This window comes from Trachemys scripta, chromosome 10 (genome assembly GCF_013100865.1).
Source record: "Trachemys scripta elegans isolate TJP31775 chromosome 10, CAS_Tse_1.0, whole genome shotgun sequence".
Lineage (NCBI taxonomy): Eukaryota > Metazoa > Chordata > Testudines > Emydidae > Trachemys > Trachemys scripta.
In genome coordinates this window covers 55887922-55914791 of record NC_048307.1, presented here as the reverse complement: position 1 = coordinate 55914791, position 26870 = coordinate 55887922, and the positions used below count along the sequence as shown (strand labels likewise).

The following is a 26870-nucleotide window of genomic DNA, read 5'->3' as shown; positions in this document are numbered from 1 at the left end:
TGAACTCTGAGATTCATTATGAGGTTGCAAATACTTGACAAATATTCCTGGACTTTGAGACGTTCCCATCAAATATTCATAAAGGTACCTTTCATTCCGCACACACTCCAACTGTTCGGTGCATCATTGTAGATTCTCTTTAAATGAGAGGGTGTGAGATACCACTGAATTAGCAAAATATACTGATTTTCTTTTACTGTTAGATATCTGGAAAAGGGAGGTACTTTACCCCAAATAAAGGACCAATGCTCTAAGGGAATTTCTTCATCTAGAACATTTCCCATTTCTTCCTGTAATTACATTTGCCATCCATTTCAAGTATAATAAGTTCACTATATAGTTTTGAAATTGATTTTAGATCTGCTAGAGTTCATTATCATTTCAATATCCGTAAGTCATTTCTAGAACCTGCCATTTCTTGGGAGGCTTGAAATATATCTTAACTGTATTTAATTAAATATTGGTATCTTAGTTATAGTAAAAGTTCCTTGTAATGTCTCTGGGTCTATCATTTTTTCCCCTTTAATTAACTACCCTACTCTTTGCAGGCTCACTTTTTCCCATTTTTAAAAAAGTGGGATCAATGTCTCCTGGAGGGAAGGTTGGATTGTATCTATTTTGTTGTTAGAGGGGAAGAGGCTGGGCCGTTTTTCACTTCTACTTTGCTCCAAAGTTTTCAGGGAAATCACTAAATGGGAGGTCTTGGGTGTTTTGGAAATGAAAATGTTGACCCAAATATGATAGCAAATATTTCCTGCTCTGTGTTCTCCAATAATTATTGCTATACCCATCATATCAGGCTATCAAGGCCCAGAGTTCTGGTGCCCAATAATACCCCCTTAGGTTTGTACCACTAGCCCTCTTTGAAATACTGACCTGTATACTTTTTTTAATGAGTGATTTTATTACTCCAAATAAAATATAAAATGGAGGAGATTAACACTTCTAATAATTTTGTAGGGATTTCTATTCCAAGGGTTTGAAAAAAGAAGATAATCTTGGAGAGAAGGCTTATCCAATTTTATGTATCTCTTTCAAGGCTTTTCAACAGAGATGCATAATGTGTATTATATATTTTTCCCAGATGAGAGGTAATATTGGCCTCAAACTGTCTTGATGAGTTTTTTGCCCAATGAAATCTAATACTTTGGATTAGGGATAAATTGGATGGGATTTTCAAAAACATCTAGTTGACTTAGAAGCACAATTCCTGTAAACTTTGAAACTTCTCTGAGTTTCATGTCTTTCATAATATGAAGCACAAAGGTAAGGGAATAAACAAACATCACCAAGGGATTGCCCATATGCTAAACAACTTGGTTCTCTGGGCTGCCTGCATTTATTACTAAGGTATTGTATTTTCTTCTCTTTTATTGTGATAAAGTTTCAATCACTATTACAAATAATAGCAGTGACATAAGCAGCCATGTCATGTTTCTCTCGAGGCCAATAAATTCAGAGTATTTGCCATTAACATTGACTTCAGCTATAAGATTGTGTAAGATTTCAACCACGCTTGCTGAAATGGTGCTGATCGCAGTTTGTCCTTGCCTACAACTGTTCACCTTATCCATTGCTGATACCTGCTCTCAGCATTGGTTCAAACCTCAAAAGGGTTTCTTAGGAAGCTGCTTCAGAGTTTCTGAAATGGTGCTGAATGCAGCTTGCCCTGTCTGCACTTTCCACTAAACTGCTGAGTACTAGTTCAGCTGCTGTCTGTCACAGTAACCAGGCAATCTGTGATTTGGACCCGTGTTAGTCCCTCTCGAGTGCACCTCTAAGAGGCCTGGCTTCCTGCACCTCTCTCTGGGTGGAACCATGCAGTCCAAACATTTTTAGACAGGATCTCTGGAGTGTAGCCCCCCTTGTTACCAGCTGTGTTAACTGGGTATGATGACAGTGAGCTCTTTTACTCTGTGAGCCTGTGATGTTGGCTGATTAAAGTGACGAAAACAAAGTATGATTTATTCATTCACCCAAAAGCCTTATGCACTCAGAGTCATGAACAGAGGCAGCTAACAGGAGAATTTTGGAGGGAATTCAGAGAGGGAATGTGAGAGGCTTTTCTTCCAGGTCCAGCTCTGTGTTTGATTCCAGATGGACAGCAATGGAATCGTGGTTGTGACTTGCAATGGCTGTGTCCCTTCCCCCTCCCCACCCCCCACCCCACCTGAAGCTGGAAGGGACTTCTTATGTATGAAGTACAAGTTGGTAGCTGTGCTGGAAGAAAAAATTCCCTGGAAAGGGAAGGAGAGATGCTATTGAGAATCAGAGAAGCTGAAGCATACCTAGACAGCCAGGTTCAGGAAACATCCGTACCTTAGGTTCATGGAAGAATGAAACTGGCCACCAAGGAATTGGAGAGAGAGGAACAGACAAGAAGCTTTCTTAATGGCTGGAGACAGACTACGATAGGCAGGCTGTGGTCAGCAGAGAGAAGAATACCAGGAGGAATTCCAAATAATTATGTATTATTTATAATTAAATATAATTATTTTAATTATATATTCCAATATTTATTTATATATTATTTGGAATAATTTTTATCTATAATTAAAATATATTATAACAAATAGAAGAAGGGGGATAATGATTAACTGTACAAAATTGATAAGAGAAGAATTATTTTGGTGGCATTATGTGGTCTGTGTTATACGGGAGGTCAGACTAGAAGATGATCACAATGGTCCTTTTGGCCTTGGAAACTATAAATCTATGAATAAGAGCAAGCATATAAAATAACAGGGCTAGATGTATATTTCCCCTTACCTATACCTTAATCTTTTCTTGCAAACTCCTCTCAGCCCAGTTAACTCCATGTCTGTCTGAGAGAGACAGATTGTCCTGCTGCAATGTGCTCCCTGTGACAATTTCTCCCTGTACATCTGTCAGAGACTACACCTGGACGACTACTGACACCCCACTCAACCCCCCCCACTTCTTGCCTAGGCTAGCATCGTTAAGGTTTTAGTATACGTTTTGTTCCTAGGTTCAACCTGGGAAGAGCTAGTGGGCATCAGGCCAGAGGTAATATGTAACTATGAGAGTGCTCCTCTTGTTCTAGTAGCATCAGTAGAACACACTGACTGAAAGGAGTAGATTGACGGGTGGTAGCAGAATCTGGAGCATGGGAGCATAATTACTTAATAGACATCTTGGAAAGTATAACTTGACAGCTAATTAGTAAGCCTCTAATTGTTAGTTTTCCACAAACAAAGGAGACCTGGCTCCCTGACCCTCCATTGTATTACATCATTGAGACTGTGACCTTTGAGACATCTTATACATAGAGTGTTTCATGGAACATTGATTACTTTAACCTGACACAAGGAGCCAAAATAATTGCTGGTGTAATGTAAAATCAGATTTACATCTGAGATGAGTTTTTCCCAGAAAGTTAGAACCCCTGCCAAGCTAAAAATGAAAGTCATTTGCTAGGTCTTCTAAACATAAACATTTTTGTTTTCCTATTATATGACTGCTTCTTTAATCTGTGTCCATGGAAATTTTATAAAAATCATAATAATGCAATGAGACAACAGTACAAACAGATATATTCACTTGTTCCAGTATAAAGCAGAAGTGTGCCTTCAGCAAATTTTCTTAGCTCAATTGTTTCAAAAGGTGAGCTAAAGACCCAATTGTCTACCAATCCTACAAAAATAATATGACAGCAGAGACTCAACAGAAGGTGAAAGAATGCCTCTGTGTGTTTTGATTGGCTATTGGTGTGCTTCTCCCCATGCAGCACATATAAAACAGGGTCACAAAGGCCAGGTTTCATTTGATCTTCAGAACAGTCCCCATAGGATCACACTGTCATTTAAACCTGCTAACAGGCTCATTAGGCTACTGTTTTTCTATATCACTGAGTTGCTTTTTGATACTAGTGCTGTGTTAGAGGCTGATCAGCTTCAGGCCTTGATTTGTACGTCTCAGTCACTGTTACTGTTTAGGGTTTGGTACACTTGTATTTTTTGTTTTTAGTAGGGCTGTCGATTTAATGGCAGTTTTAATTGCACTGTTAAACAATAGAATACTAATTAAAATTGATTACATATTTTGGACATTTTTCTACATTTTCATATATATTGTATTCTCTGTTGTAATTGAAATCATGGTGTGTATTGTTTTTATTACAAATATGTGCACTGTAAAAATGATAAACAAAAGAAATAGTATTTTTCAGTTAATCTCCTACAAGTACTGTAGTGCAATGTCTTTGTCGTGAAAGTGCAATTTACAAATGTAGATTTTTTTTGTTACATAACTGCACTCAAAAACAAAACAATGTAAAACTTCAGAGCCTACAGGTCCACTCTGTCCTATTTCTTGTTCAGCCAATTGCTTAGACAAACAAGTTTTGTTTACACTTATAGGAGGGTGATAATGCTACCGTCCTCTTATTTACAGTGTCACCAGAAAGTGAGAACAGGTATTTGCATGGCACTTTTGTAGCCGGCATTGCAAGGTATTTACGTGCCAGATATACTAAACGTTCCTTGCCCCTTCATGCTTTGGCCACCATTCCAGAGGACATGCTTCCATGCTGATGATGCTCGTTAAAAAAATAATGTGTTAATTAAATATGTGACTGAACTCCTTGGGGGAGAATTGTATGTCCCCTGCTCTGTTTTACCCACATTCTGCCATATATCTTTAGCGCATCCGGCATGTAAATATCTAGTGACGCCAGCTACAACAGTCCCATGAGAATGCCTGTTCTCATTTTCAGGTGACACTGTAAACAAGAAGCGGGCAGCATTATCTCCTGCAAATGTAAACAAACTTGTTTGTCTGAGTGATTGGCTGAACAAGAAGTAAGACTGAGTGGACTTGCATGCTCTAAAGTTTTATTTTTCAATGCAGTTATTTTCTGTACATAATTCTACATTTTTAAGTTCAACTTTCATGATAAAGAGATTGCACTACAGTACTTGTAGTAAGTGAATTGAAAAATATTATTTCTTTTGTTTTTTTACAGTGCAAATACTTGTAATAAAAAATAAAGTGAGCACTGTACACTTTGTATCTGTGTTGTAATTGAAATCAATATATTTGAAAATGTAGAAAACATCAAAAAATATTTAAATAAATGGTATTCTATTATTGTTTAACAGTGCAATTAATCGCGATTAATTTTTTAAATTGCTTGACACCCCTACTTTTTAGGTGTGGGAATGTGTATGTGTAGGGGAGAGTCCTTTTTCTTTTCTTTTTATTCACAGGATTACAGTATTTTAAAACTGTATACCATATTAAAACATAGCAATTTCTATACCACACCAACTATAAAAATATATTAATATTGAGAACATTTATTTTATAAAAACAAATACAAATTAGGTTGAATTCTCATGTAATGAAACATGGGTTTGTGGGACACTTGTCATTTCTTTTTCTTTTTTTAAAAATACATATTTAGCATGTAGCACCTGATTTTTAATATGATGCATTCCAAATTGGCAGTGAGAATGTGCAAATAGTTATTTTAATAGGTATATCCAAGTGTTCATTATTTTTGAACAGGTTATACCATTAATCATTTAATGATTTAGCAAAGAAAATTACTTTACAAGAGAAGAGTGAGGGGGGATTTGATAGAAGCCTTCCACTACCTGAAGGGGGGTTCCAAAGAGGCTGGAGCTAGGCTGTTCTCAGTGGTGGCAGATGACAGAACAAGAAGCATTGTTTTCAAGTTGCAGTGCGGGAGGTCTAGATTGGATATTGGGAAACACTATTTCACTAGGAGGGTGGTGAAGCACTGGAATGGGTTACGTAGGGAGGTGGTGGAATCTCCATCCTTAGAGGTTTTTAAGGCCTGACTTGACAAAGTCTTGGCTGGGATGATTTAATTGGTGTTGGTCCTGCTTTGAGCAGGGGATTGGACTAGATGACCTCCTGAGGTCTCTTCCAACCCTAATATTCTATGATTCTAGGAATTCCCTCATCCTAATTTTGGGCCAGATTCTACTGCCCTCACTCATACTGAGTAGTACTCTACTCCCTGAAGCAGACCAATTGATTGCAGTAATGCTACTTGTGGAATAAGGTACAACTCAGTGAGAATAAGAATGGCAGAATCTGTGTTCTTATTATTTTTGTCATTTCTACCATTACCATCGGAAGAAACCTTACTTTCTTTATTTATTTTCAGTTTCTGCCACAGAGGTCACATTCCACCAACCCGGACTGTATGACTCCCCATGGAACTATTCTGCATCAGACCCTGGACTTCGATGAGTTCATACCTCCAATACCACCACCACCCTATTACCCACCTGAATATACCTGCGCACCTGTGATGGAAGCACAGAGGTAATTCTTTGTTCCTGAAAATTAACGTTATTCCTTCATAGCTTTGGGCCACAGATTGAGACTACTTCAGGGGGAAATGAATTATATCCACTGGTTCGCTGCTCCAGGCCAATTGGAAAAATTAAAAAATTAATTGCACTGTTAAACAATAGAATACCAATTGAAATTTATTAAATACTGTGGCTGTTTTTCTACATTTTCAAATATATTAATTTCTATTACAACACAGAATACAAAGTGTACAGTGTTCACTTTATATTATTATTTTTATTACAAATATTTCCACTGTAGAAATAGTATTTTTCAGTTCACCTCCTACAAGTACTGTAGTGCAATCTCTTTATTGTGAAAGTGTAACTTACAAATGTAGATTTTTTTGTTACATAACTGCACTCAAAGCAAAACTATGTAAAACTTTAGAGCCTACAAGTCCACTCAGTCCCACTTCTTGTTCAGCCAATCGCTAAATCAGACAAGTTTGTATACATTTACGGGAGATGCTGTTGCCTACTTCTTATTTAAAATGTCACCTGAAAGTGAGAACAAGCATTCGCATGGACTGCTTTGTGATGGGTTCGGTCACAAATTCAGAGGCATGCATCTGCTAACTACATCATGGTAGAAGATGACATTAGTTCTCCAGGTAAATCCAGTGCAGTGAAATGATAATTAAACATTTATTTTCTTTAACAGAGGTCTCCATTTGGACTTTCCTCATTCCCCCTTCAGTGCTTTATATGAGGTCACCATTAACAGCCCAGGAATGCTATATCCAACGGAGCTGCCCCCTCCTTATGAAGCTGTGATTGGACAGACCCCTGCTAGTCAGGTAAGAAAAGGTCAAAGGAAATAGGGATGAATTCTCCTTGGCCATTCTCTTACTTACTAAAGAATTTAGGAGTTAAGAGTACCTGAAGGACACAGTGATGTTTGCATTGTGAGGACTTTTGCATTCTCTAAACTGATCATTTCCGGTCCATTGTCTTTAACTTAAATGGGTGTTTTCCTGTCCCAATAGTAGCTTGTGACCTTCACCTATAAGTCTGCATCCTCCTAAATTCTGGGTGCATACTTGGACAAATGTTTATATAAAACATAGCATTTCAGTTGAGGTCATTCGTTATAAAAAAATCACAAAAATAGTCACAGAACATTGGACCATCACTGAAGAAAACCTAGGAGAAGAGATTTGAGCCATTGAAGCAAGAAATCTTTTTTTTAGGTGTGGATGGAGAATGACGTTCTGAAGTGAGATTGGGCTCTTGGGCCCTTTTGGGAAGAAGAATCCTCAAGTAGGAAGCAGTTTTCCTTTATTCAAAGTGGTCTAGTGCCTACAACAGGGGGATTACCTTACTTTTCTTTAATTTACTGTGCATAGGTAGGAGATTTGATAACCAAGAAGGTAATTTTGTTTGGTACAAAATGTGATGATACCATCTGTGTGTGAATTAGAAATGCAGCTCATGGGACATATAATTTTAACATGTCCTGTGGTCTGAGCTGAAATTAATACAAATTTCTATATAAAATTCCATTAACAGTTAGGAGAAATTCCTGCAAAAGACTATATCTTAACCTAGATGAATTTAAAAAAGTGTTTTGCAGTTGGCATTGGATCTCAAATTATCTTCTGGAAAAGAGCTGGCATAGATTTTCTTATAATGACTTGCCCAAATCTTGACAGCAAGGCTTATGCCCTGTGTCAGAATTTACTCTCTACCAGTTCTAACATATAGCCTTCCAGGAACAGAAACTAAGCTGGCCCCAGAATACTGGGAACTGACCTGCATCTAGTGATTACATTAAGTGATAAGGAACCATACACAGCTATATATTGAATTATAAGAAATAGGGACGTGTTTCTGTAACAAAGCAATGAGCAGAATCTACATTTGTTTGTAATTTTGCTGTTGCTTATACTTTTTGATGCTATTACTTGCAGTTTTGTATCAATAACAGTATTCTGCAAGCCCCTTAACTCCATTATGAGCTTTAACAAAAGGTCCAGTATATCTCATTTATATTTTTCAGTTGTTTTTTTTCTACATTTTTTCATACCATATGACTCAAAATCCATTCAGACAATCAGTTACAGAATTATGGTGCACATGGGGGACACAGTTAATGCCAAATTAAGCAGTGATATGTGAAGGGTGCTTGGTGATCATGCTGATAAACTGCCACCCTATATAACAGTCTCAAATTCTTTTTTTTACTTGCTTCTGGGATCTTTGATTTTCTTCAAATTTCAGTAGAAACTCAAGGAAGTCTGAGGAATTTAACATACTAGCTACTGCTTGTCAAGGTTGAGGTAAACATTTGCAGAGATAGGTGCATATAGCTGGTTAACATAGCACCTATCTATACTATGTGTTACTGGAGTCCTTCACATTCACTCAGAATATACAAGAAATAGCTTGTGGTAGCTCTGCCCCAGGGAAAGCAACATATTAAGAAACATTAGATTAAAATATAAATACATGACCCACCACCACAGTGGGAAAATTGCTGACAATTTACAAAGTGTCCAAAGAAAGCAGCAATGGTGGATGCTCAAGAGATGTGCAGTTAGGCTTAATGAGACACATCAGACATTCCAACCTTCTTAACTCACAAAGCAGTTTCTGCTAAGTCTTTATTTTTCTCACTTTTAGTCTACTTATACCTGGCAGAAGGTAGCAACAGGCCAAACATTGTTTGCCTCTGATCTGTGTAAACTCGAAACTTGTCTCTCTCGCCAGCAGAAGTTGGTCCAATCAAAGGTACTTGCCCCCTTGTCTCTTGGATTTATTCTTCAGTAATAGAAATGAGTCAATGAAAATTGCTACTGAATAGCAAAATTTTAGAGTCCCAATTAGCTCATTTCTAAAATGTTATTTATTGAAATTCTGCCTGTTTTCTTTACAGCATTGATTGTAAAGGAATCCGAAAGCCTTTGCGTGTTTGTAATGTTTTTATATTTGTGTCTTATCTCTAAATTTAAAAAAAGGCAAAAGCAATTAAAATCCTATCTGGTTAAAAAAAACCATGTTTCCGGTGAGAATTTGTAAGTGGTATGCTAGAAGGTTATATAAATGGCTATTTATTTATTTATATTTAAATACAAAAATATACCTGTCCACCATTCTGGGTGCTCTGTCTATTAGTCAGGATCACAATTTACACAGGAACAGTCACCCCACCAGCACATGGCACTCATGGACAACAAAAATAATTAACTTAACGAGCCAGTAATCTAAAGCAGCAAAATCATACTCCACCCTATTATGTCAGGCCTCCCCAAAAGCCCTCCTAAGCAGATGCATTGCCCATAAATCTCCGACAGTTGGGTCAGTGTCAGTGCATCATCCATTCATCTCTGGGCACTTGGGTCCCAGTGTTGGTTCTGGTCTCAAGTGAAAATGAGTGGTGGATTTTTAATTATTATGTGATCATAATTATAAAGCTCTTATTGAGTGTTAATCCACAATACCCCATGACAAGAATGGCAAGAGGTGTGGAAGGTGAGGAATGAAGTAGAGGTTGCAGAACAACTTATATTCTTGACACTTTCATTAACACCAAAGGCCCAAACCTACATTCATTGTGGACCAGAAGTCCCAAGGAATTTAAAAACTGAATAACACAGCCTTAAAGTCAGTGACAAATTTAGATCTGCAAGGAATATAGAATGGAGTCTCAAATTCTTACATACATGCTACGCCAGGGTTGACAACCTATAGCACGCCTGCCAAAGACGGCACGCAAGCTGATTTTTAATGGCACGCTGCTGCCTGCCGGGGTCCGGCTCAGCCTGCTGCCGGAGTTCGACAGCGGGCTGAGCGGNCCCCCTGCCCCTGCCAGAGAGAGCGGTAGGCAGGGGCGGAGAAGAGCACGCCTGCCAAAGACGGCACGCAAGCTGATTTTTAATGGCACGCTGCTGCCTGCCGGGGTCCCGCTCAGCCCGCTGTCGAACTCCGGCAGCAGGCTGAGCCGGACCCCGGCAGGCAGCAGCGTGCCATTAAAAATCCTGCCCAATCCAGCCTGCTCTTCTCCGCCCCTGCCTACCGCTCTCTCTGGCAGGGGCAGGGGGCAGAAGCAAGCTTGCTCCTGCCGGCTGCTGCTGTACAGAAGGTTCCGCCGGCAGCCAAGCTTCCCCCTCCCCTGCCTCTTCCCCCCAGCGTGCTGCGTGGAGCCCCGCCTCCTCTCCCTCCCTGCCGCCAATGGCCCTTGCGAGGGAGGGGAGAAGAGCAGCCCCAGCGCCCTCACTGCTCAGACCAGTAAGGAGGCGGGGAAGGGGGATAGGAGCAGGGACTTGGGGAAGGGGGAGTAGGAGCAGGGTGTATCCGCCCACCCCCCAGCCCTCTGCCCTGACCCCTGCAACCCCCTTGCACCCCAGCCCCCTGCATCCCCCCCATGACCCCATCCCTGATTCCTACACCCTCCACACATACCCAGCCCCCTCACACCCCATGCCCTGACTCCTGCACCCCCTCACATGCCCCCAGCCCTCTGCCCTGACTCCTGCACCCTCCACACATACCCAGCCCCCCCAAACCTCCTGCCCTGACTCCTGCACTCCCTACACATACCCAGCCCCCCCACACCCCATGCCCTGACTCCTGCACTCCCCACACATACCCAGCCCCCCCACACCCCATGCCCTGACTCTTGCACCCCCGACATCCCCACCCTGAGCAGCAGGTTGGCAGCGGGCTGAGTGGGGCTGGCGGCTGGGACCCCAGCTGGCAAGGGGCCGGCAGCCAGAACCCCAGACCGGCAGCGGGCTGAGCGGGGCCGGCAGCTGGGACCCTGGCTGGCAGGAGCCAGCAGACGGAACCCCAGACCGGCAGCGGGCTGAGCCACTCGGCCTGCTGATGGTCTGGGGTGCCGGCCCCGCTCAGCCCACCGCCAATCTGGGGTCCCGGCCCCTGGCCCCGCTCAGCCCGCTGCCAGTCTGGGGTTCTGGCTGCCAGCCCGGGGTTCTGGCTGTCGGCCCCTTGCCAGCCAGTGTTCCGGCCGCAGGCCCCGCTCAGCCCACTGCCGGCCTAGGTGAATGGAACCCCAGGCCCACAGCGGGCTGAGCAGGCCAGTGGCTTAAGATCAGCATTTTAATTTAATTTTAAATTACGCTTCTTAAACATTTTGAAAACCTTGTTTACTTTACATACAACAGTAATTTAGTTATATTATATATAGACTTATAGAGAGAGACCTTCTAAAAAACGTTAACATGTATTACCGGCACGCGAAACCTTAAATTAGCGTGAATAAATGAAGGCACACCACTTCTGAAAGGTTGCCGACCCCTGTGCTACACACTCTCATATAATATGCATCAGGTTGCAGCACGGTATGAATTGAATTGACCAGATTTATAAACTCCTCAAAGTCAGACTTTCCAACGGAAATAATGGCAGAGCTTTAGCTACAGAAGTGCTGCTGGGAGCCATTAAGCAATAATAATTATTAAGCCTCTTACTGAGCATCAGGCATCTTTTTTTTGTTTGTTTTTATGTGGCTTAAGGTCTTTAGAATTTTATCAAATTATATCAAATTAGACATAGCTATTTCCTGGATAGGAACAGAAAATGTCCGTGCTAGTAGCAGTGGTTGCTTCTAAATACAATTTGCAGTTGTCATCCATACTGCAACTTGTTGTACTGCCTTGAAAACAGTGCTTTTCGCACTACTTTTCCAGGGGTGATATCTGCTAGGGTATGGCAAAAGACAAGAATAGAAAGACCCAGTCTCTGGATGAATTATACCAGTAAATGTCTTATAAGCTTTACTAATTTGTAGGCTGTGCAGGGTTGCGGAAAGCATGGTTTTGCTCAGGGCTTAAGTTCTCATATAGTATTTCCCAGAGCCCCGAGGCTAGGAGCTTCAGCCCCATGGGGCGCACAGGGGCTCGGGGCTTTGAAAATATTTACCAGAGCTCTGCTCTGGACAGCTCCAGCTGAATTTAAGCCCTGGTTTAGCTATTCTTTGAATCCTAATAGCTTAGTGACTATCTTTTAATGCAACCAGTGTTCCTGAGGGTATTAATATTCATGAAATCTATTACCGGGGTGCAGGGTGGATAACAGAATCTGTGCCAGTACCACCTGCACTCCCTCCCACTGGTGAGCAAGAGCTTTGACCTGACTAAACATGAAGGGATTGTTACTGTTAAAACATGGCTTCCCTTCCCCCAAGCAAACAGAAGGTTAATCAATTCCACTTATTAGTGTAAACTGCATATAAATTACATTTCAGCAATTATTCTGATAAATGGAGAAAGAGAGGGTGAAGGAAATGCAAATTGTGAATACGCTGACCAGACAGACTTAAATGGATTTAATTCTAGTAAAATGGAGTCTGAATGTTGAAAAGGTGCTCCATGAGAGAAAATCTGAGAACTCTAAGGGATTTTAACTCTCTGTCTATATATATCTAGGCTTCCTCAAGTGATTAAAAGCTCTCCGTGCATCTTTCCACGTTTTTGGATGCCACTGAGCTGCTGAAGCCTCAGGCAGTTGATATTTTTATGTAGAGATTAAAGATATTGCCATCTTTTCTGTAAATAGAGAGGATGCTCAGGGTACGCTGTTGGTATTAAGAGAAGGGATGTTGTAAAACCCATGTGTAAAGTGGAAAAATGCCCTAGCTATTCCTCAATTTGATTTCCAGTCTGCCAGCAAAGTACCGCCACTAGGAAGGCCAAATATTACATTTAAAGAAAGCTATACGCCAATGTAAAGAGTCTGCACATTACAGCCAGGAGCCCAGAGGTTAAGCTGAGAGGTCTTGTCTTTTCATTTATAACAGGAACCTTTTCTTACCAATTTTCAGTGAAAGAGCCCTATGTTTCCAAGCACACTATCTTATTCACTCAGCCCCATTTCTTAGGAATGTGCTAAAGGAGCTCTTGGCCCATGTGGTGCTTCTAAGACTGAGAAAGCAAGTGACTCACCTTGAAGTTGATCTTGTACCCCCAGAATAAACCCAAAAGGGTTGAGAACGAATGATGTAATCTTCACCCTTACCCTGGAGAAAGAGTGTTACCTCCAAATTCTCCCTGCATAATCCACTCCCTGGAGGAGGTGGTAGTGTCTCAGTGTTAGCAACTGAGCCACTGCACAGGTGAAAACATTTCACCTTCTTGCCATTACTGAAAAATTTGAGGATTCCAGGCTGTGTTCTCGGTATGTTCCATTCAGACTAAATGCCACAATGTACAAGATATGTCTGGCATTACTGGAGATGAGCCTTGGTAGGAAATATCTTACGTCTGATTCAGCAGGCAAGCAGATAGTTAGCTTGATTGATTGATTGGTCTACACTGGAAAATTAAGTTGGCTTAACTACATCACTCAGGTGTGAAAAGTCCGCACCCCTGAGTGTGGTAGGTAAGCAAACCTAACCTCTGATGTAGGCAGTGTTAGGTCAGTGGAGGAATTCTTCTGTTGAACTAACTACCACCTCTCTGCGAGGTGGATTAACTACGCTGATGGAAGGGACAGTCCAATCAGCATAGATGGTGTCTATACTGAAGAGCTACACCGGCACAGGTTTGCAGTTGTAGGGTTTTAAGTGTAGACCAGTGATCCCCGAACTGTCGGGCATGCCCCCCTAGGGGGACACGGAGGCGCAGTGGGGCCTGGGCCAGCCCCCAAGTGGGCCAGGGAGCACCAACCAGCCCTGCTCTGCCCCCAGCTCTGCTCTGGCCCCAACTCCTGGCCCCACCCCAAGCTGCAGCCCGAGTCTCAGCCCCTGGCTCCCAGCCCAGCTGCAGCTCCAGTCCTGCCCCAGCACGGCTCTGCTTCCAGTTCTGGCCCCATTCCTGGCCACATTCCTGCCTCCAGCTGTGGTCCCGGCCTCAGCCCCTGGCTCTCAGCCTGGCTGCAACTCCAGCTCCACATCGGATCCAGCTCCCAACCACAGCTGGGGCGGGATGGGGACGCAAGGTAAAAAGTTTGGGGAAACCTGGTGTAGATGTACCCTTAATCATATTCATACAGGGTTTCCAGAATAGGCCCTGTATTTGTGTTGGTGCTGTCTCCTTTCGGAAAAAGGAATCGAGTGAATGAAAAGTAGGTTTTGGTCAGCTCTTTTGTTTTACTGTCAAAATAGGGTTTTTTTATGTTTCTTTAAGCCTGAAATTTAGCTTAAAAATAAGTAGGAGCTGTGGTGTAGGAGATAGGTGAGGGGATAATGGACCCTTTCCCCTCAAGGTCACTATAGTGTCCCTTGTGCTAAAGAAACGTTAGTTCACTGAAAACACAGAAACTGCTGAGAGCATACAACACCTGAAGCTCCCTGGGTCTTTAGCTTACAGATTGAGGAATGGAACGTGTGCTGCATACTGCCACCACACAAGGTCTGTTAAAGGCAAAGTCCAAATCAAGCAGCCACAGAATGTACATTACAGTTACTAGTGTGAATCCAGCCAGTCCAGTAATAACTGAGAGTCATTACTAACTGATGACTTTTGATGGGACCTTTGAGTCCTCCTGCCAAGGCCACCTGAGCTTGGTATTAGCTTTTTATTAGCTGCGTAGCTTACTTTTTTTCCAGCATCCTCACGAGAGGATGTTCACCCAGGAAATAGACTCTCTGCTCCATCTGGGAGCCATAGAGCTGGTAACACCCCAGTACACGGGAAGAGGATTTTACTTAAGATATTTCCTCATCCACAAGAAGAAAGGAACCTGGAGGCTCATACTATATCTGACAGGTGAATGACTTAATCTGCCTCTTATGCTTCAGAATGATCGCCCTGGTCTCTCTAATCCCCTCACTAAACAAAGGCAACTCTTTTCCAGCTCTCAATTTGAAGGGTCGTGATGCAATGAAGTTTGAGAATCCCAGTCTACAAGCATAGTTATACACAATCTATGTGCCATGAAAGCTTACTCTTGGCAAGTCAGTTTCGGTCCCCCATGGGGTCCTGATGTCACTCACCTGGTAGGAAAACTTGAAGTCACTGTGTTGGAGTTCCCTTTGCACACACACCCTGACCCATGAAAAAACTAATTACAGACTCCTCCCTATGAGGTTCGGGAGCTATCTGGACCTATCAGGAATTCAAAATTGAATACAATGCATGAGTATTACAAATAATTTCTGCCATATCTCTGCCACCATATCACCCTTTGAGCAGTGCATCTTCCAGGGGTGCAAAATACTCTGGCAGACCGCGTCAGAGGACACGGTCTCCAAAGACCACAAATGGGAACTTAACGACTTGGTGGTATAGAACATCTTTCAACAACAGGAATTCCCATCATGGGATCTCTTTGCATCTCACAAAAACAGGAAATGTCCAGCCTCCCCAAACGGTATGAGGACACAGCTCCAGATGGGAAGCATTTCTAGTACAACATTCAGAACCACTAACTTATGCATTTCCATCCATTCCCCTCTTGCCTTGAGTCCAGAGGAAGATCAAACAGGACAAAGTGTTGGTAATCCTAGTGGCCCCCATGTGGCCGAGGCAGTTTTAGTTCACTAGCATTCTCCTTGCATCTACATTCAGCTCCTGCCAGACATGTTAACCCAAGACGGGGGCAAGATCCTCCATTGCAAACCAGCATCTCTCCATCTAGCAGCTTCATATTTGGATGGATGCCAAACTTAAAAAGATCATGCCTGGAGGCTGTACAATCCATCATTGGCAATAGCAGAAAAGACTCCACAAGAAAAGGCTATACAGCAAGATGGGAGAGGTTCTTTGCATGGTGTCAACATCATCAGCTAGCCCTAGAGTATTCAGAGATCTCTAATATTCTGAACTAACTCCTGTCTCTGAAAATGTCACAGTTGTCTCACCTCCTTGTGAGTACACTTGGCAGTTATTAGAGCCTTTTCCCTTTCAATGGACAACCATACAATCTTCGCCTATCTGATTACAGTAAGGTTTTCAAAGGGACTTATCAGGACCTTTCCTCCAGTAATGAAACCTATCCAATATCGAACCTTGAGCTAGTCTTTGCCACACTAACAAATTCCCCCTTCAAACCTTTAGCTTCCATGTTTCTTGCTCATCTATCCATGAAGGTTGCCTTTCTGGTTGCAATCATCTCAGCCAGAAGAGCAGATGAGCTGGCGCCCTTATGGCAGTCCCTCCCTATATGGTCATCTGTTAGGATAAGGTTACATCCTTGAGGTTACATCCTAAATTCATTCCAAAAGTAATCTTGGAATTCCATCTGACCCAGGTCATTCATTTTACCTGTCTCCCACCAGAATACCCATGCTACCAGAGAGGATGGGAAGCTCCACTCTTTGGATGTTGGACAAGCCTTGGCCTTTTACCTACAGAGAACAAAACCTTTTAGGAAATGTTCTTAAGTATTTGTCTCTTTTGCCAAATGTATGAGAGGAGAAGCAATCTCCTCTCAGAGATACCTTCACTTTGAGATGTTCCTATAGAGTGGCAGTGTGGGGCTCTGTTCATACCTCTATGAAGAGTTACATCCTGGTACAAGCTTCTAGAACAGACACATCCTTCAGAAGAATAGTCCTTTGGTCTGTGATACAGCAGAGCTCCTCACACCATCATCCTCGATGAACACTGATTGTGAGTCACCTCAAATGGAATATGCAGATGGACCCTCACTGAAAGTCTGGTTATTTAGCTTGTTACTATACAAGGTATTCATGGTAGAGAAGGAACTACAGAGGCAGTTAGTCCATCTCCCACCCCCTCATATCTTTGGTTTGGAGCATGAGGAGGAGAAGGGTGTAAGTGCGGACCAAAGGACATTGCTAACAAAAAATCATCCAGTCTCAGGTGCATAGAGCGCATATGCACCTTGAGGAATACATATCTCAAAGAACTCCAGCTACTGTACAAGTTAAGTAACCAGGCTTTTTCACATATAGTGAAGAAAGATTCTTTAAGGATAAAAATTTGTCAGTAAATCATTTCACAACAAGACCCTATTACTTTAAATATTGGCCTGCTCTGCAGTACTGCATCACAGAAGCTGTATCTGCACGGGGAATATTTCTGATACCATTTTTTATGTAGATAGTCACATTCACAAACACTTAGAGCTATTTTCTTAATGGCTTTAGTGTAGTAATGTTACATTCAATTTTATAGACAGCCAAATACAAATTCAGCCTCGACACCGGAGCTGGCATAGAGGTGATTGATGATTATTTCTAGGCTCTGTCATCTATTGCAATGAACGTCTGCTAGTTAAATGTGGCCATACAGAAGCAGACGTGATGTGTTCTGCTAAAGATGACATAACTTCTCATGCTATACTGACCTTGTCTTAGGGTATAGTTTGGTACTCTTGTTTTATTTATAATTACCACATATTCTTTTCCAATAGCAGGTTCCCAAAGAACTGCTAAAAATCTGATGGGAGGGATTAAAAACAAGGTTAAGGGCCTGGTCTAAAGCCCATTTACTTCAGTAGTGTTTGAATCAAGTTCTTAAAGACTTGTCTAGATTTTTTTGAATTCTTCCCCTTTAGCATGCTGTCTTTGAGCGCTGCTCCCTCTTAGTGATTTTGCAGAGAAATCTCCAACAGGAATTCACATGAATCTGGAGTTATGAATGTTGTATCTAACCTTAATCAAGTTGATAGCTTTTTAATGCTAACTCTCCTCGCTTCATGAGAAATAAATCAGGCATTTATCTGTATTTTGTTTTGCAAACTCTCCTCCCCTACACACCCATCTCTATTTTTTTCAGAAAAAAAATATTTTATCATTCCGTAGGAGGCTTTGTGATTTACAGAAACCCATCAGCTGATTTTTATCATCTATATATAAAGTGAAATTTGTAACTGCATTTCAAGGAGAAAAAATATATTAAGATCTTTTAAAATGATGGGGGAAAGGCTTTGAAGAACTTTTCAAAACCACAAACTGTGCTGCATCAGTGAATAATTTGGGGTGGGGGTGAATCATCCTTGAATTTCCTTCCGGCAGAAGGAGCCATTTGCTAATAATAATCCACCTTGCAAATTGTTGGCAACTGTAATGAGTCTACTTCTATAAATAATAATAATGCCCTACTCTTATAGAGCACCATCCGTCTACAAGAACCCTTTAGCATTTTAGAGATTACTACATTCAATACTTAAATGTAGGTACTTCTGCAAAGTAAACCCAAAAGCTGTTCTGCTCTAGTTGTTCAAGGACTGAAATTGAAGAATATTATTAATGTTTATTATGGAAGACCCTAGGGGCAAACCAAGAACAGGGCCCCATTGTGCTGGGTTCTGTACAAACTCAGAGTATCAGGCCGTGACTGCCCCAAAGAGCTCACAGTCTAAAAAAGACAGATAGAGGGTGGGGGAAAGCAGCATGAACAATGTGATGGCAGCATATAGCATGATAGTTCCATGATTAGTTAGGAGAGGATAAGGTACATGGAAAGAAAAGTGAAAGGAGTGCCTGCTGAAGGGAAGAAGGGTGAGGATAACAGGACAGGGGAAAAGAGGGTATGTGGAGAACGTGTGGCATGAAGCTGAGGTGAAGAGACTGTGAGGATGGTTGAAGAGGGTTGGAGCAAGCAGCCAATCAGCAGGGGGCAGAGGAAGTCCAGTCAAAACAGCAGAAAGTTCTCTGTGTGCACTTTGGCTGTTTCTGCACCTGCTTCTACCAGCTGTAGTCTCTGCTGGTTCCACAGTGCACTTTTTCCCCATGGCCACGTGATGGGAATAGAGCAGTGGTGGGCAAACTTTTTGGCCCAAAGGCCACATTGGGGTTTCAAAACTGTATGGAGGGCCGGGTAGGGAAGGCAGTGCCTCCCCAAACAGCCTGGTCCCCGCCCCCTATCCGTCCCCTCCCACTTCCCGCCCTCTGACTGCCCCCCTCATAACCCCTGACCCATCCAATCCCCCTTGCTCCTTGTCCCCTAACCGCCCCCTCCCGGGACCCCCCACCCCAACTGCCCCCGGGACCCCACCCCCCCATCCAATCCCCCCTGCTCCAGTCCTCTGACTGCCCCGACCCCTATCCACACCCCCGCAACCCCTGACAAGCCCCCCAGGACTCCCACACTTATCCAACACCCTCCCCCCGTTCCCTATCCCCTGACTGTCCCCTGGGATCCCCCATCCCTTATCCAACCCCCCGGCCCCCTTACCATGCCACTCAGAGCAGCGTGTCTGGCAGCCGCGCCGCCTGGCCGGAGCTAGACACTCTGCCACTCTCCTCGGCAGGAGCGCGCAGCTCTGCTGCTCAGAGGTCTGCCCGTGCGGCTGCGTGGCTGCAGGGGCATAGCCGGGGAGGGGCCGGGGGCTAGTCTCCATGGCCGGGAGCTCAAGGGCCGGGCAGGATGGTCCCGCAGGCCGTAGTTTGCCCACCTCTGGAATAGAGTGATATATAGACCACTACAGAAAGACTGTTGGTAATAGGAGCATTGGAGGGTATGGCTCAGTTCACATTGCGCTCCCCGTCAGCACTGGTCAGGGAAGCTAAGGATCCAACCAGCGGATCAAATTCAGAGATGAGTCCTGGTCATGTGCCACCTGAGGCATGTTGCACATACGCTAAGAAGATAGGAGCATTAATTTTAAGCACCGCAGTCATTATGCTTTGTAACGTTAGCCTGAAGCCCTAAATGCCTCTGAACCCAAGATAATTTATTTTATAGATTCTGGAAAATCCAGCAATTGCTTTAGGCATGTTCATTTGCTCTGCATCTGCTGCTGATCCAAAGACATAGTAAATTACTATGTCTATGAATACGTTTTGATTTGAGTAGCAACTTGTAGGATAGCTTTTTCACATTACCGGTCATATCCTTTAGATCCATGACAGTATGTTTCAGCCCTGTATTTCTGGGTAATGCTATCTGCAGGCTAACACACTATTTATTATACGCTTTCTGTACAGATCACCGGTACAGCTCAGCAAGTGACTGAATCCAGTTTGGGTGAGAGAAACATGACAGCCGGCTTTAGCACACAAGGTGATTTTACTGTTTGTTTATTTTGGGAGCATGCAGTTGTCACTAAGGCCATGTCTATCCTATGGGTGCTACAGTGGCACAGCTACATTGCTGCAGCTATACTGACATAGGGCCTAGAGCGAGAGGAGTTTGTCCATCCATGTGTGTAATCCATCTCCCTGAGCGGCGGGAGCTAGGTCGATGGAATTCTTCCCTCGGTCTAACCATGTCTACACTGGGGGTTAGGTTGGCTTAACTATGTCATTCAGGAGTGTGAATTTTTCACACCCTTGAGCATGTAGCTATGTCAACCTAACTTTTAAGTGTAGACCAGGCATTAAAGTGGGCTGTTTCCTCTTATTCGTTCTTTTCTACCTTGAAGAGGAGGGATTTGGTCCCATCTTGGTCATAATGAGAAACACTCTTGTCCCAGTCACTCACTACTTTCCTTCTTCACAAACCGATATTGCTAGAATGGTAAAACAGGCACAGAAGAAAGCCAGTTTTCTTCTCCAAAGCTGTCTCCAAAGCTCTGTGGAGAGCTTACTTTGATGGGAAGCTTTCTTGAGGCTTTTAGTTGTCTTTAAAGCACCATGCATTCCTGTGGCACTCTATAAATAATATTAATAAGCAACAGTGTCTGCCGTTGGAGAGGTACACTCAGATCGCTCTTCCCTACTGCTGCTCTGCAGTGTGTTAGCTGTGTAATGTACATAGTCTCCAGAAGACCAGGAATGAACCGGAGCTCTTTCTTCTGAAGGCAGATCTCTTGAATAGGGATCCTGAGCAGCAGCAGCACAGGGCCAGCTCATTCTTTTAACCAAGTTTATCAGGACAGCCTTTCGGTAACAAGTCTGATTGACATTGAGAGGTATTCACCTCTAGGTCAATGTCTTAAATTCAGCTCAATGACCAGAACGGGTTACTACCTGATGGCTGTTCAGTGGTGTATATGAAATGAGGTGATGGTCTCAGTCTAATCCCCAGCAGATACGTGTCCATATCATAGCCAACATTAACACCCTGTAGGTATTACCTCTTGGCACCCTTGCTGACAATCTCAGAAGAGAAGCTAAAGTTTTAACAGGTCTGAGGACTGAACTATTTTCTATTATCTTCCAAAATAGTGTCAGTGTATGCTGACAAATCAGTGTTGGGAATCAGGTACTTCCCATGATGTGTCTGTTTTGTGGATGACTAGAAGGCTTCAGTCTCCAGAGTGGTCAATTCCTCACTTTTCACTAGCACTAAATATTCTTAAAAAAAAAAACATTTGACATCTTTGTGCAGTGAAGTGTGATGTTGACAATTCAAGGTGACCAGTTTTTATTATTAAGGAGGTGCTGTTTACAGAGAGTTTTCTTATATACTCATAGCAGATATTTAATTTGGTTTATCAAAACTGAATTTATTGGATCACTCTGATGAGCAGAATGTGTCTCCTTTCTGCTTTGTATTGAAATAATATGTGATGCTATAGATGAGTTAAGAATCAGGGATTCAGTCATAAACATTTTGTAGCTCTGTGCATATGTATTTATTATGTAGACATTTTAAAAATGCATACTCTTTCTTTGACACATAATGGGGGGATGTAAAAGTATATGTGCATCTTTTAAAAATGTAACTCTTCGTTACATTTTTATTAAACGTTGGTATTACTAACATGACAGAATACATACAGTGAATATAAATCCAACATTTTCATGTATATTCTCATTTCAAAAGAGGTTCTGACTCCAACCACAGGAACGTATTCCTTTACATACTGAGAAAGAGACAAGGTGGGTGAAGTGATATCTTTTATTGGACCAGTTGCTGTTGGTGAGAGAAGAAGCTTTTGAGCTTACACAGAGCTCTCCTTCAGAAACTCTGCGTTAGCTTGAAAACTTTTCTCTCTCACCAGGAGAAGTTGGTCCCATAAAAGATATTACCTTACCCACCTTGTCTCTCTAATATCCTGTGACCAACACGGCTACAACAACACTGCATACATTTTGCTTAAGTATATTATGCATTAACATGCTATGTCTGTGTCTACCCTAGGTTCCCCCAACGCCCGCCCTTACAAAACTACCCCGAAATAACCTTGCCACTGTTGTGAGTGCCATGGTAAAGCAGTCATTGTACAGCTAGACCTGCTCTGAGCAGGGTTAAACGATAATGGTAGTCAAGATGATGTTGACCAGCCTCTACTACAGCTTCCTCTGTTGGTACCACTAGGGGAACTGCAGCAGTGGAGTGTAGCAATCATGAGAAAGTGTAAATAAGGCCCTTACGTCAGGCTGACCAATGGGTCCAAACTGCTCCAACCAGGACAGAGAGAGAGTGGGAGTGTCTGTTTGGAAGGTTTATACTATCTGATTGTTTCTGAGTATCAATAAAACCAAATCCTGGAAAAGAGGTTCCATGGTGGGTTTGGACACTACTTCAAAGTTTCTGCTCTGAGGATGGGATACAGATTTGACCATTCATGCATCTGTCTTAATATTCTAAAGATTTCAGATCATGACTTAATGTGATATGTTACAAAGATTCATCTTAACTACCCAAGTAAGAAGCTTTTGGGACATTCTGGTATATTTAACAAACATGCTATTTAAAAATGTCTAAATAAGTATTTACATCACCAAACTTAAGTTTCAGTGTATCTAATACACTTTGAGCAGTAAATAATATGCATTTTAACACGTCTAAATAGATATTTACATAATTTACTAATGTGTCCTTTGGCAAACTTAAGTTGCCTGGCAAATAGGAGTTTGTTTCCCACATGCCCAGAAGAAAATACTAGGTCTCACTTAGCAATTTTGAGTGGGGATGAAAAGTCCTTCATAAAATCTAGCCTTTTGGATATCTGACATCATATGCAGTGATGGCTCCTTCTCCATCTTATCTTTGGAGTGCCAGGGTAAGCCCCCAAAATACCACAGCTCCCTTTTGAAGTTTACAATATTTCCTGCCAGGCCAGGAATACAGCACTAAGAGGCTTTCTTTCATTTCAGCACTTCCATCGCTTCCTGCTAGCCAGACCCCAGGTGCACAGAGGCACTTTACCAAACATTTGTAAACCTGCTAACAGATCTTATTGTCCCATCCCTCAACAAAAATATGAGAACCTGTTTACCTTACCAATATTGCTAGGAACAGCTATTACATGAAAAGGGGCATCCGAGATTGCTGAGCTGAATGGAACAATTTATTTTAAGTTATGTATATTCTGTATATAATTGGGGATGACACCTGGTAACTCCTCATCAATTCTAGTCCACTATAGAAAAGTAATTGGTTGTATTCTGAAGTTGGGCAAAAAAGAATGTATAGTCCAGGATGTAGGTGTGGTTCTTTATTCTCTTAGAAAATCATTTCTGGCAACAAAGAGGAGAAAAAATACAGCTTTACATAACACACCGACACATTTTCGTTTATATATAAATGTGTGAGAATCTTGGAAGAAGAGATAAAAATCTCAACTTCTAATACATAGGGCTTCCACGGTGGTGTATATCTGCAGAGAATGTTGAGCTTTCATCTGCCACATAGAGACAAAGAAATCTCTGATATGCTATACATTTTGTATGCTAAAGAGATGGTACAAGGGTGGATTCTTTTTCGAGAAGCTCTTTGATGTGTATTTGAGACATGTGTGATGCCTTTTACAAGGTGTTAGATACAAAACTAGCATTGATAATACTGGTAGGTATAAAACTTTGATAAATGCCTTGGTTACTGAGTACCTGTGTAAAGTGTATTGTTCCTACCACACACAATCCTTACAGCATTAAAAGAAATGTTTATCAAATAAACCAAAGGCAGGACTTCACCCCACTCTAACTGTAGTGGGAGAATATACTTTGGTATGAGCTTTATCAGTGAAAGAAAATAGATGAGAATAGCTCAAAGCATTTTGCTTAAAAATGACTAAAAGCAGAAGGATGACTTCAGTCTTTACTATCCTGGCATTTTGTCATTTAAAATATTTAAATTATTTTAATATATTGGTTTAAACCCATGAGTTGAACCATTAGAGCATTATCTTTTTAGGACAAGGACTTTCTTCATGTTGTGTCTTGTACAGCACTGGCACATAGCTGGCTTAAAAACAGAATGAATACTAATAATGATATACATGACTGCAATATGATAATACTCCAAATGCCTTGTTTTTCAGTGTCTGTTGACAGTACCTCTCTTATGGTCTCTGAGGTTGCTGATATCCCAGATCATAGTTACTCTTCAGAGGATCTTTATTCTCTGGAAGTTCAGGGGTCTCTTCGTTCCACAGACTTTTCTCCGTACAGTACAACCCACAAAGGCGCCACAAACAGGAGCTGCACCAGTTTGGATCACAGCATTCGCTCTGGGTTTCACAGGACTAACTCTCAATGTTCCCCTGATGAGGATGGGAGTTCCCGCAGCAGAGCCTCTATGGACAGGTCTCAAGGCCAGGAATATGAGAACTATGTTCATGGCAGAGCCTCAGACTGCTCCTCAGAGAATTTCAGCCCATCAGAAAGAGAATCCCAGAGCTCTGTTAGAGAAAACAAAGCCACGCCACCCTTGAAACAAGTGAAAATATGTTGTGGGGTCTTTAACCAGCCTGCTGCTGTACACTCTCAGCCCTCTCCCTGTTCTGTGCCTGCAAGTACTTCATCACACTATGGCTGCCCCGAGAGAACTGCCCAGCAGCATTGCATTAGAAAATACGGCATTCCAAACATAGTCCGGTCTACTAGTGACCCTGTATCATGTTCATCCAGCACAGAAGGTAAGTGTGGGCCACTAAGGCAATGTAGTATGGAACAAATCAAGCACAGTTGATTTATCCTGCAGCTAGTATTATTGGAAGTTATATCAAGTTTTGCAGCATGATTTACACATGTAGAATTTAGCTCCTTGTACATTTCCCATGTTTAAAAGTTATAGGCAGAATGAATGTGGAAAAAAATGTACAAGTGTGAAATTAATAATTGCAGTTCTTAATTGTATTGACCTTTCTCCACTGAGTCAAAAAACTACACCTTGGGCAGCGTATGAAGAACAGGTGCTTCTGCTAGTCTGCCACTGTCACACTGAACACCAAGACTAAAGAGTTGAGTGGAAGCCGGGGTATCATTCAGGAAAGGGGAGTGGCCAAGCAGACATACTTGTAGTGCAGCAGGCCTAGCTTCTGGCTTTCCTCCCTAAGATGGTGCTGTCTTTGATAGGATCAGCAAGCAATACACTATTAGCACGGTCTCTAGAGGCAGCAGGTCCAGTATGACAGTGTAGTGACAAGATGGTGGGTCATTTTCAGAAGGATGGTGATGAGAATAACAAGGTGGTAGTGTCTGGCTTTCCTGCAGCAGTCTCTTCTGCTATAAAACCCCCCCTCAGTAACGGAGGGAGAGAAAGGGAGAGGTCTTGCTTAGCAGCTGCCAACTCTTCATGAAAAATCAGTTTATGACTGTGAAAGAGAAAGTATTTGTTACACTAGAATAACTTGGCCAAATGATAGCAGAGATGATATAACAGTCTATAACTCCTGAAAAGGGATCGACATCACAAAAGGAAGTAAATTGTTCAGGGATGTTCAAAGGAGTAAAGCAGAGAAATAGATTGAAAGTAAAAGGAAGAAAAGTTGTCCTACCAGTGATAGCAGTTGGACTGTTGAATAATTTTCCAAGGGAACTGGTGGAAGAGTCATTGCTTGGCTAATTTAAAATAGAAGCAGACAAAACATGAGAAGAAAATCGTATGTAGAATTACCCTGCACCAGCAGAATGATGGGCTAGGCAATCTACTAGGCAATCTACTTTTGCATCTTTAATTTCTGTGATTCTGTGAATTTCAGAGACATTAACATGTAGTTCTGTGAGCTCCCTGGGACAGCGAGTTAATGACCTGGCATTTTAAATCTAGAAACCTGGCTTCAAATTGCCACCCAAGAAATGTGCATCCTTAATATAAAAATAGTATATGTTGGATTTCTTATATGTGTATGTTATTGTAATGCTGCGTATCTGGTAAGAAGCAGCTGTGAGGGTTAAAACTAGAGATATGGGAACTCATTTTGTTTAATTTCTCACCCATTTAACTTCATGCATTGGAAAGTTGGACTCAAACACTAGGTTTGTTGTTCTGCTTAGGAGAGACTGTAAATAAAGTGGCAGAGAACAATCTAAAGACAACACCAATAGGCACCTGTGTGAATGTAACATATAGGAAGCTTACTTGTGCTGATCTAGCTTCATCACCAAATTGTTTGTTCTTTAAAATTAAATCCCTTTGAAGAAATGAATGAGTTTAAGTGAAAAGAAAGAGAACTTTGCAAATTCAAACCATTTTGTAAACTTCAAAAACAGTTTGAGAGATTCAGAAAATCTCCAGCTCCATGGAGTTCCTCAACCCTAGTCATAACATCTGCTTGCTTTCCTCCCTGCTCAGGTGAAGAGTTTGTTGAACATTATTTGGAAATTACATAAATATTACAAGAAGTGTATTTCCAATGACATGTAGCAGCTGTTTGTATTAGCCCCTTCAGCTTCATCTTTCCTAAGGTGCTTTCTCTTGTGACAAACAGCTGGAGTTGCTTATCTTTGGCTATCTCTGCCTAAGCATTTGATCTGGATACTTCAGGGATGGGCTATGACAGGGGTAGGCAACCTATGGCATGCGTGCCAAAGGTGGT

The 26870-nt window shown here is 42.1% G+C and overlaps 2 protein-coding genes across 2 annotated transcripts in view; one reads left to right on the top strand and one right to left on the bottom strand.

The window, feature by feature from the left end:
- The window catches only part of APBA2 (amyloid beta precursor protein binding family A member 2), a 322283-nt gene that overhangs the window by 26362 nt on the left and 269051 nt on the right, over positions 1-26870 (bottom strand). The window lies entirely within an intron of this gene.
- Positions 1-26870, top strand: part of FAM189A1 (family with sequence similarity 189 member A1) — a 440241-nt gene that overhangs the window by 402772 nt on the left and 10599 nt on the right. The window contains exons 6-9 of the mRNA XM_034784922.1: positions 6158-6318; positions 7012-7147; positions 20146-20221; positions 24372-24968. Coding sequence (XP_034640813.1) covers positions 6158-6318; positions 7012-7147; positions 20146-20221; positions 24372-24968 — 970 coding nt within the window. The remainder of the gene's footprint in view (positions 1-6157; positions 6319-7011; positions 7148-20145; positions 20222-24371; positions 24969-26870) is intronic.